Source organism: Paramacrobiotus metropolitanus, unplaced genomic scaffold (genome assembly GCF_019649055.1).
Source record: "Paramacrobiotus metropolitanus isolate TYO unplaced genomic scaffold, Prichtersi_v1.0 Parri_scaffold0000128, whole genome shotgun sequence".
Lineage (NCBI taxonomy): Eukaryota > Metazoa > Tardigrada > Eutardigrada > Parachela > Macrobiotidae > Paramacrobiotus > Paramacrobiotus metropolitanus.
This window is the reverse complement of record NW_026570348.1, coordinates 175,870-188,334: the sequence shown is the minus strand read 5'-3', so window position 1 is coordinate 188,334 and position 12,465 is coordinate 175,870. Positions and strand designations below refer to the sequence as shown.

At 40.1% G+C, this 12,465-nt stretch overlaps 1 protein-coding gene across 1 annotated transcript; it reads left to right on the top strand.

The window, feature by feature from the left end:
* Positions 1 to 4,232: 4,232 nt before the first annotated feature.
* On the top strand, positions 4,233 to 5,795 carry LOC129598767 (uncharacterized). Its single transcript, XM_055496821.1, has 4 exons — positions 4,233 to 4,528; positions 4,661 to 4,788; positions 4,983 to 5,057; positions 5,139 to 5,795. The coding sequence occupies exons 1-4, from the start codon at positions 4,288 to 4,290 to the stop codon at positions 5,286 to 5,288; spliced, it is 594 nt and encodes a 197-aa protein (XP_055352796.1). The 5' UTR covers positions 4,233 to 4,287; the 3' UTR covers positions 5,289 to 5,795.
* The last annotated feature ends 6,670 nt before the right edge of the window (positions 5,796 to 12,465 follow it).

Sequence of the window (12,465 nt, the reverse complement as noted above, 5' to 3'; positions counted from 1 at the left end):
ATAAGATTTTGTTGGTTGTTTACCGGCACCCGGCAATGTTATCGGCAATGTTATCGGAAAATCTGGAGTTTCATTGAACGTAACACTATCAACTAAATAAAGGTCATCTCATATGAAAATAAAAACTGCATCTTCTACAGAAGTTTGAATTGTTTTAGAGAGTGATTGTGTTCTCGAGTATATGAGCAGTAATGGTCTGCACATGCAAGGTGAACAGTTTTTAGTTGGTGTCCATCACGCACTTGCGTCCAGTACGAGCAGACGGGATTTCCGGTCCACGCCTCTTTTTGTACTGGAACAAATACGCAGCAGCACATTACTACGCAGTACTATGCATGCATAATTAACAATTTAACAGGACCATGGCCAAATTTAAACTAGCTGCTAATAAAGTACAGCTTCTTTTTTCAACAATCAGCAGTATATATACCTGCCGGCTGCCAGTATATTTCGCAGTGCCGCGATTGACACTGAAATTAAACTGAATATGGTGCCCAACTGGCTTGGCTCATACGACGAGACTTTCCCCGGAATAAAGATTACTACGGTATTACTTCATCGAAAACGGTTTACATGCAATTGGGCCACATGTTTCTCCAGTTCCAGTATCCAGCAATTCCCCAGTTTTTGACTTGCCTGCTTTTGTGCGTAGACGTACTCGTGCTAAAAGGTCGCGCGGGTGACGGTGAAGTTTCTGTCGTACTACATTACTGTATTACACTATTATTACTGTATTACATTACCATTATTACATTATTGTGTTACTATACTGTGTTACATTATTGTGTTTGTCGTATTTGAACTCAGCTGAGTTGGTCGTCATTTTGAGGCCAACCACGAATAATGGTCTTTAGTGAGAAAAGCTAAATCGTGTGCGTCGACGTGTTTTTCAGTTTATTTACCTAATTCTGGTTACCGTTCTCCAAGCGCTTTATATTCGTTCTGGTAAGATTTTTTACTGTTGATAGTTTTGCACTGGATTTTAATCTCCAGCTATGTGCAACTGGAACGATTTGTAATTAGTGATCTCGGTTCACCGTAAATCTTACCGAAATTTAACACACTCCGGCTCGTAGCATGGCAATGTCCGAGTCTGCTTGGATGTTGCTTCGTAGCCACTTTCCATGAAAATCTACGCAGAGACCGTATAATAAATCTGGCCATTAATAACCATGACAATCCTACGACGCAGATTACTCTCACGCCTTCTTTCTCAATAATTTCATTTTCTGAAGAAATCTGGTCTTGTAATTTCGAAAACTACACCGTTACAAGTAATTATGAGGGAAAGCTGTGTGGCATCAACCACCTCGCCATCTGGCGATACGATATCGGGAAGCGTAATGGTATCACGCTATCACCAGCTGGTAAAAACACGAGGTCTTTACGTTTTCCATCACCAGATGGCAAATGGTGGTAGCGACTGATGAAAACCTTTACTTAAAGAAAAAAATGGCTTGTTATCTGCGAGATGTACTACTCTAGTATTTATACGCTTGCAAACATAAACAGGAGGGTTTGTTTCCTCATAAATATAAGTACATATTTAAACCATAGCCTTGCAAGTTCCTTATATAGGAGCATAGCATACGTTTGCAACGGTCGCTTGCTAACTTTAACTGTGCATTGTGCAGTTATGGCAGACAGTGCTCAAATGACCCTCTCTATGCACTTGGGCGTACCGAATACAACTGTGCTCTGAAAAGTATTAACAACCAATCGGCTCCAGTTAAGTACTTAACATTTTGACGAAGGTATTGCTAAGACTTTTAACAGGTGAGAGCGGAAAGTAAGGATAGGCCGCACAAACTTGGTACGGGCCCATCTGAGCGGTAAAGGTCACAGAATTCCGTCCGATCCTGCCCACATCTGATCGCATCTCACCCATAAACTGCGATCATATAGTACCGGAAATTTTGCTTTCAGACAAGACACCATTATTTCAGCGCTAACCCCGTTTGTGATTGGAGTACTTACCCAGTATTCGTACTGAACTCGTCCATTTGCGAGCGTACAGAATACTGTACCTTGCTTGTTTATTAACCACGAACTCGAGATCACCATCGAAATTCAGTAGTAATTTAGTTAGTGATACTGCATTGATGCACCTGGCACAATAGGAAAGCGAGATGAATAAAATCAAATGCCTAAAAGTACGAAGAATGTGCTGTACTACAGATACATGGTGCGCAACGCGCACTGCGCATCCTAAACGAGAATCCGTCCAATCCGATCCGAAAATTGAAATGCATTCGGAGCGAATCGCAGTGCTGTTTCACACAATTTATACGTGTGCGGTCACTACGGTGTCAAGCTTTTACTGCAGCTATACTTTACTATCTACATACTTACGGAAACCCGTGATCTTTATTACTTATTTTGTTCATAACATTTTCCCCGACCGAATTAGCTCGTGATGTTAAGTACTTCGCTCACGTTTTGTACTTACGCTGGTGTTTTACGCGGATACGTCTAATAAACGGGTTACGGATAACAGCTACAGACCGGAAAACATACTCTTACTCTTATAGATATGTATAGTATAGATATTGTACAGTACAGCACGCAGTGACGCACCTACCGTACAGCTCTCCGCATGTCGAAGAGCTCCTTTAATAGGCGGAAGGCATCACTACCGATTCGGAATGTCTTTTGCAAAACAGAAGGGAGAGAATTATTCCCTCATGGACTCCGCGGAGTTCCGGGTAAATTCGTCTTTTAACGGAACAGTTTGATTTATTTGTTCCGCTGAAAGAAGAGTTCAACTGGGAAATCGCGAAATTAACTTCCACGGTAGATTAACGTTTCCTCCGACCTAGGCGGAGATGCAAATGGACGAATACGTTGGAGGTATCGACGCCAAAACCGGCTGCATCTCCGCGAAGGTTACGCTACATTGTTAACGCTTGTAGCATAACCTTCACCGAACTGCATCTGGTTATAGAGTCTACAGACGTAGCGGTTGTAGTGACACTGACGGCTGTAGCGGCTACAGTAGTAGATTTCGCTGATCTGCAATCCTTCGGGAACGAATTTCCAATACTTCGAGAACGGGCCAGAGCTCTCGTCTTGGTCTAAAAAAATCAGTTCGTATACGCACGAAACCTATGTCAGATTGTTACGTCACGCACAGATGACACACCAAAGATGAAATTCGAAAGAAATCCCAGAACGTGCTGCATGAAATTACGAACGTTGACGTTAATTATTGCAGCATGAAAATTTCCTGCTGAAGTGTTTAAGTGTAAAAGCATAATGAACATGTATATCTGTGCCAGAAACTTTATTAAAAAATAAGCACCCCATGGTTCGTCCGACGTACATGGCTCTGGATCCATTCATTTTAATCATTACGAAAGATGAAGTGTTACACTTCGGTTTAAAATACAGTAAGTAACTAACATTTTACGAATCGTCTTTAATAGTGATCGAGAAGGAGTACGAATGAATACCATTAGGCATTATGCTGTAGATGCCAGATGCTTTTGCATAGTGGGCCATAACACGATAATACGCACTTCGTGTAAGCCAATGTGGAGAACAGCAAGAGGAAATTTCGACAATATATCTCAACTGCGCTATTTGTTAAGTTTACATTAGTAATTTCAAAAAAGCAATTCAAAGCTGCAGTTCAGTAAATAACAGTTTTATCGCTGTATCGCTGCAGTTAAATAATTAAATTTTACGAAGGAAAGAGGATGTCTTCCGTCAGCGCTCTGGATATGAGTCAAATAACTTGAAAAGATTGGTTTCGAACTTTCGATTAATCATCCTACAAAGCATGATGTCACCATCGGTATCTGCTATCTGAAAGCACAAATTAAGAAAAGAGCTGCGGCAGCGTCGCGTGCTGCGGCACATCCAGCAAGCAGCCGAGAGTCACAGAGCGCTTACAGGTCCAAAATCAGAATCATGCAAAAACATGATTATAATATCGCAAAATCAAATGTGCAGTATGCACTTGCAGAAAAATTTTGTAATAAACTGCTTTCTGTGTGAGCTTGGTACAAGACTGCCAGGTACCGGTACATGGTCGGGCAATTCGCACATATTACATATATTAGCTGTGGAATCACTGGAATTTGCCTTGCATCGAATCGTCACTTGCAAGTTGCAACTTTTGCCTTTTTGCACAGGAGCAGTCGCGCGGTGTGTAGTGTGTACTTATGCTCTCATCATTGTTACTTCATTACTGAGTACTTCACCGGTGTTGTACGCGATCTTGTACGGCTAATATACGGCAACCAGCCTAGTTCGATTTACGACTTAACTAACAGTATCAACACTATGCAATCGCAGCATCCGCCTGTTGTTCCCCTGGGTTGCCGGTCGGGCAGACTGAATTCGAATCGCACTGAACGTGAAACAGCGCAAAATCGAATCCTAACTTCGCTGTCAGACGATCGAGACGTTGCTGAACGCGATTTGGCTATGAAAGTGAAGAAGTTAGAGGAGCTCAAGGAATTCAAAAGTCCTTTAAAGCGGATTATTGACGCACATACCCACTGGAAAAGCGATCCCAATCCAGGTTTGTAAAAATTTTAATAGTTGTGATACTTATAATACCACTACTAATAAAAACGTCAGTAATTATATACAGTACCTTCACAAGTCTGTCGTAAGCAATTGGAGGGTTTGACCTTATTACTGTCCCTTGCAGAACTTCGTCGACGGCTCGTTAATTTAAAACGGCTCTATGTGTTCCTATACATCTCCGGACGATTGAACATTGACCTACCGTACGGTACTTGTGTCCAAATCCACGAAAGCGTCAAAAATATTTGTCAGGTTAGTAATTATTTTTCCAAGTTTTGCAGTTACTTTAATTTGTTAAATTTAAATAATAGCGAAAGTTACTAAGAATTTTTAGCTCTTATAGTGAATTCTTTGACCTTTTAAGCGCATAAGAATCAGATGCTAAATTTGTAGCGAGATTTCTGTCAACCCGATAGTGTTTATTTTTAAAATACTTTACGGTTTAGGTTATGCGCCAGGAATCGTCCAATTTCGCTGGGAGATTTCCTTGGGTTAGCGAAAGACTTTTCTTCGAGGTCGAAGTAAGTTGATTTTCATAACGTGTTGTAAAATTCACGAAAATTCAACATTCAACGGCTTTAAAAATCTTTGTTCTTTTGCAGAAAGAAAACGTAAGTGATTTACAATCTAGGAATGATTTCCGGGTGGTTAATTTTCACCAGTTGTTTGTTTATTTTTTATGTCTGGAATTCGTACTTCAGGTTTTTGTGTTTGGCATTGACAATACGCTGTCACTAGTTTTCTGTAAATAATAACAAGAATAATATAATTATAAGTACCTAAATTATAATCAACACTTTTAAGCTTACGAGCGCAAGAAAATTAGACCTCTCTCTCTCGCAGATCCCGCCACCGTGATGCTAAAGTACTTACTCCAACAAGTGTTTGTGTACGTACGATGAATATCAGTTGCCACTTGCCACACTCCGCTTTGAACGGTTCCAGCCGAACTGACTGCTGTTTCGCAAAGAGCGGCAGGGTTTCCATGTGTAAAATATAGGAAAAGCCTTGAATGTAATTATTACTTTGTATTTTCCATTTACTGCTTACGCTTCATGTTGTACTTGTATAAATAATTATTTTTGTGTGGACACTAAGAAATCACCGCAGACAATGCGGCAATAATGAAAGGCTTTTCTTTTCGATCAATTTAGATAAATGTTGCGTTTTCTTCTAAATGACAAATTATATTTATATGGTTTGGTTTGCCAGCCGTTAATTATTTCAGTACAGTAAGAGTTAAAACTTGCCTGCAGGGTGTGCACTTGTCAGAATGTCATTAAAGAGATCTAATATTATACGAGTATTTCGTAATCGCTGTATAAGTGCTACTGTACAACTATTACTGTTACCAAAAATTTTGAAATAGTAATTTCACGCGAAAGCAAAAAAAAACGACGGAAAAAAACTGAACATTGAAGAAATCAGTATTAGCAGATTTCAGGTACTAGTAAGTCGACACTAAACAATTACAGTAAATTTTTTTGCTTCACATGGTCGTGGCAAAAGACGTAATATTCTTATTCTTACCTACTAATTACAAAACTCCAATGAGAGAGAGACTGGTGATTTTCAGAATAATAATAGCTTGTCAGTTACCAGTTATCACTGATAAAAATGATAATGAGTTATGGCTGGATAGAGCCACCTGCCACTTTAACGGCCTCGGGTCACCATTTGCTAACCGCCGTGCATGTGCTCTTAACGTTCTTGCCTGCTCTATGCGATGAATTCGAAGGCCCAAGTGGATTTCCTGAGCGTACTAGTTATTAGATTGACATCAGAAACAGATGGGCATATTTTCACGATATCAAAGTGTTCAGATATCAGAATCAGATACTATCGTAATAATTATATTTATTTTCGTAATTATCATACAACGTATCTGTACAGTAATCACGCATGATATGATGTTCGTGTTTTTACGGATGCTGCAAATTATGAGCGAAACGCTTGCATACTGTACGTATCAACCATTACAAGTATACACAATACAATAATCTCTATTACATCTTCACATTCTTGGTAATTCCCGCAATTTTGCAAGAAAAAGTGCTGATCAACACGCAGTATTCAGTATAACCCAGTCACACACAGCACGGTTACTGGGACTGAAACCGCTCAACGTACTTTTTTCCTCAACGGGACCATCAACGTACTTTTTTCTTTTGAGATTTTACTATTGAAAATGTACCACCATCAAGGCTAACTTGTGACAAATTAGCAAAAAAATCATGTGTTACAAAAAAACTGGCTAAAAGCAAATCGTACATACTTGCGCCTATACCGGTGTAAGGAAATACATGACACCCTTCTCGACCATCCATACAAGTAGTCGTGTAAACTTTGAAAGATTAAGCCTATAATATCAGTGCTCGGTATGCGCGGATCGTTTTTAACAGTTTTGACCGTACCGGCCGCATCGCCTGCGGACCCAGACCCGAGGAGTCCGCATAGTCAATTGCAACAAAATCAAATGCTGGATTCCTGTGATGTATATACATGCTAGGAGTGATACAGACTGACCAAAGCAGTTTAAAAGACAAAAGCGGTCTTTCCCTTTTTGGTGTGAATTGTAATTAAAAAGTACTTTACTTGAAGCACGCACTGCGCAGTCTCTACAGTATACAGTATACCTCTGTATTGTACACTGCGCTGGTTCTACACTGCGCTGATTTTGTATAACATTTTGGATAAAACATTCACCAGTCCGAAGCTACACGCGCGTGCATATCGTGCACTACGTTATCATTGCAAAATGCACCGCAAATCGGCAGACATCTTCGCCAACCTCTGCCACAAGCTAGGCGATCCGCTGACCATGAGCTCTGATAGTGGCCTAGCCAAACGTTCCTCAAACCGCACAGACTCTGCCACCGAATCGAAGACATGTCTTCCGCAGAGCTGTACCCGCCTCGTGTCCTCGCCGGGCCTATCGTATATAAGCTGCGCTGAACACCATGTGGCGCGATCAGAACATTCAGGACCGATATCAGTTGAGCATCCTCGCCAGATTTCCGCTCACTTTTTTAGCTGAAACTTGTGCTCTGTGCAGCATGCTTTTTACCAATCCAGAAACCCAGGCAGAACAGCTTTCTTACCGTGAATAAAACTGTTGACCTTTCGTTACACTTCTGTGCCTATCTGGCTATCTCGAAAATAACAGCTGGCTGACGGTTTAGAATCTAGAATATTTGTGCGTCATTATTTATTGATATCGAGATAAAAACCGTAATACCGTTTTTAAAATTATTCCTGGTGCTGCAAAAAACGTAAGGGATATCATGGATAAGAAACCAGTTACAACTCTTGGTGACCAAAGTATTCGCTTGAACACCGTAAACACCGTGCATCGACCTGCGCTTCCACGCAATAATTATTCGGCGACGCGTATCTTTGGACCAAGAATGCGCATCCAAATGCGGTGGAGGAAGACACAATTGCGACGGTTCCGCACTCCGTTACGGCGTATTATCGCCGCACATATTCACTGGAGAGAGCATGATAGCCCAGGTACACTCGCTTTAGACTGTTTTAGCGCAGGTCACATGGAAATATAATGCAGCGGCAAAGTCTGATGCCGTTAAAATAAACAAAATGCTTTACATACAATGTATCATGAATAATGTAAATCGTTACACAAAATTACAGAATGATATCATATCTGACCTACTTTAAAAAGTGCCTAATCGACTACTAGATCTTTCTTGAAAAGCTTTAGCGTTTTTAAACAGTCCCTTAAAATATTATCAGTATAAAAACTAAAACGTTTTAAGGTCTGTACGATGACCTTCGATCAAGAATCGCTTCCGCGAATGAGAATCTCTTCCTCATGGATAACTAAATTATGCCTTCGTTGAGAAAACATAAATGTTTTATTATTTCTGAGGAATTCACAACGAACGTGGGATTTACCGTTATGTAATGCATCGCTGTCCACATTGCTTGAGATCTTTCATGACGATGAAATAAACAGGGCCAGACTCCTCGCACAATCAAAACCGGAAGCTGGCATTTGGTTGAATGCTTTGCCTTCAGCTCACATCGGCAACCTCCTGGACGACGACACCCTGAAGATATCAGTTGGGCTCAGGTTAGGCGCTATCATTTGCGAAGCACATCTATGCGCGAAATGTCACAAGCCCGTAGATGTATATGGCCACCACGGACTGTCATGCTCATTTTCCGCTGGACGTCATCCTAGACACGGTGGACTTAACAGCATTGTGTGCCGATCGTTGGTTTCAGCGGGCGTCCCAGCAAAACTGGAACCGCGTGGTACGTTCCATACGTCCGGTCGCCGCCCAGACGGATGCACTACGTTTGCCTGGAAACGTGGCATGTGCTTGGCATGGGACGTGACCTGCGTGGATACTGTCGCCTTGTCCCATATAAAGTCTACTTCGGCTGCCGCCGGATCCGCAGCAGCGCAGGCGGAAGATAAAAAAGCCAAGTTGTATGCTTATCTGGAGGGCCGATACATCTTTGCGCCTCTTGCATTCGAGACTTTTGGTCCCTGGGGAAAGTCGGCATCACTTTTAGTGAAGGAAATTGGCAAACGATTACAGCAGCATACTGGCGAGCTTCGCTCACTCGAATTTCTCCGTCAGCGTTTGTCGATTGAAATCCAAAGAGGCAACGCTGCTTCCGTACTCGGAACCATGGATGGAGCCGAGAAATTTAAGGAAATATTTTTACTGTAATTATTTCTGTTTTCTTTATATTCTGTGTGAGTGAAACTGGCTTGCGCTATTATTTCTTGTTAGACTGTACTCTGTACACATACTGTACATATTGGAAAAGGTATCTTTTGTTCCATTTCTCCTATTGAAATCATTTTCTGTTGATGTAATATGAAATGCTTCCCTAGTAATTGTCAGGTCTTATATTCGAGTACTTACGTTTATACTTTTAAGCTGTAACACTACTAACAGCAAGACTTACACTTAACTCGCTTGTTACACTTAACACACATAGTGCACTTAATACATTTAACAGCCAACCTTTAATTACACGTTTCACTTTCTTACTGATAGTGAATTTACACTAATTATAAAAACTGATATGTCACGCTATGATACCAAGGTTATCAAAATTGGGGATCTTTTCTACAAGCTTATATAACGTGTCTTTGAAATTCTGACTGCAAAAAAAATTACATTTCTTTTGTCACTGCAGCGCTTCGACGGCGATGGTATAATCTGAAGGATCTGCTCAGCGCTCTCGCTACTGAGTATCTGAACCAACTATCCTATAATAGACTGGTCCAACTTCATGAAACCATAGAAAGCGTATTACAGGTCAGAAAGATTTTTATTTAAAGTCCAGGTTACCTTTGGTGTAAAATTACAAAAATAACGCGGTATGCACTGCGCAGTGCAGGCTAAATATTATTTCGGTCACTGAAACCATTCAGTAAAAGTTCGTTGATCAACATTATCGTTGTGTGAATGCATAAACGTTTCTAGACGAAGAACCTGGAATCGGCTGCGCTTGCTGCCGCACATCCTGAGTTATCCAACAGATTATTCTTCGTGATTGAGGTACAGCACATTGACTACTTAGTGTACTAGAGTAGAGTACCTTCTGAAGGTAACGATGGCGAAGAAATTAAAATTATACGCCGCTTCTTAATAATACACATTTAGCTGCGTTCCTAGTATCGAATGTTTTAAGTTGTAACCGTTCCGTATTATTTGCAGAGAGAAAACGTAAGTACGGTACGCTTATGCTGAGTTCTTCGGGAGGCTCTTCCAAATACAACATGCCATTTCCGTTTCCGAGGCGAGCCACGTGCTCTTCTCATCGATTTTTTGTCCATTTTAATCTTTACTACATCAACTTTCATGAGCGGTTTAATAACTATTGCACTTGTTGAACCGAAAATACTACGATAATAACACTTCTAATGGCAATATGAGCAAATTATTTCACAGTTCACACTAGCAGGAGCACGACGTATCCGTATATATATATTACGCCACCAAACTTAAAATAGTCTCAATAACTACAGATACAGTACATAAACTCCCTAGTCAGTTATTAACTCATACCATAATAGTATTATTCTACGAAAGTGCTACACAACGTCATAAAACCACCCTATCGTTAGTATCGTAACCAAATTTATTGTCAACGGCGTTTTTAAAGAGTTGAGTGTCTTAGATGCGGCCATTTCCACTCATTAGTTTGGTTTGATTCAGCACATATTGCTTTTGGTGATACTCTGAAGATTCACGGATAACAGTAATACTCAATAATTCAAAATCACCAATTACGATAAGGCCCATCATGTGAGGCAGATTTACCGTATATTATTGCAGATTCCTTTGCTGCACTGATACGACTGCATATGCGCGAGCTAATGCATCAAGACGTTCTCCATATTTCTACCATGTCATTCTGCTTTAATACCGCGTCACCTCGACCACGCGCTGGACGAAACTACTTTCTCATTGGTGATTGACTGCATCTTCCATTTTTAAAAGTACATCACCGGGTATAACATTATATGTGTACCCGTAGCGTTTCCTTATATTTATACGTGCTTCTTCAGCGCCGGCATTATTGCATCGTCGAATTTAGGACGGAGCTTTTTAACTTTAATGCGTCAAATGATGCCCGCTTGTTACTGAATTGCTGCTAACTAATTTGTTCAGCTGTTCATAAATATGATGGAAAATTGGAAATACCGGCCAGTAGACGTGATTCTATATATGCTGAATGCTGCTAATAAATGTGATTTGATTGCGGCTTGTTCATATTGATGTAAAGATATGTATTGTAAATAAACAACTGTAATTACTACCAGTTCTTTCAAAGACGTTTTTAATTAGATGATGGTATACCAGGTATATGCTTACTACATATAATTTTAGAAATAATTTTCGTACAGTAATTTTTTTTCACTTGACAGATACTGGCGCAAAACATGATACCAGTCAGTCTACCATGTCAACTGCGAAATAAGCAAAAACCGTAGTAAAATATTAAGATATTAAACTGAACACTCTCCCAAAATACCACACGGAATTTTCAAGTACTTACATTTATTTTTAAGATAAGCAGAAACTGTTTACTAATTATGCAAGATGCACCGAAAATATTGTCAACCTGCACGATCACTTTTTCGACCGAAGCGAAGCGAAGGTCCTCTATGTTCAAGAAAACCGAAATTTTGTCGGTCACGTCGGTCATGTCGGTCATGTCGGTCACACATTAACAATTTTAAATAAAGTATGGAAGAACATATCAAAAAATAATAAATAAAAAATACAAAGTATTTTTTCAAATATAAAAAATGTTATTTCGAAACAGTTTTAAAACAAACTCAGCAAACAGCTTATTAAACTTGGTTTCCCGCTTCGTTTCGGTCTTTAAGTGCAAGCCAACAGCGGTGCACTTTCCTAGTCTATCATATTTAAAGTGTAAATATAAATATTTCACCTTTAGCACAATCAGTAGGTCGACAATCAAGCTCCCATTCATGGCCGTTGGGCGTTGGCTAGTATCCGTATTTAGCGGTGGCGTTGACCTGGAGCATTCAAATAATTATCCGATATCCACTCCACAGTCCACACTCAAATAATTATGGATATCGGATAATGATAGTAATAGTAGTACTGTAATACAAAAAAATGGGCCCGCCAAAATCCATTGTTACATGCACCATTGTGATAGGCGGGAAGCATACCGGTAATCAAAACTATTACATAATCCAAGCTGGAATGCCCCGACCAGCTGTGCAATAAAAAAATAATTTTATCACCCGTGATGCAGCTACTAATTATCACAGACTTAACAGTCTTAAGTTAAAACTCATATTTTCTGGCTTGCGCAAAGCTTACTGAGACTGTTGTAATCTTAAGTACATGCCGCAAAATAGCCGAAAAATAATCTTATGCACAGAAATCAATCGTATGCTTGCAA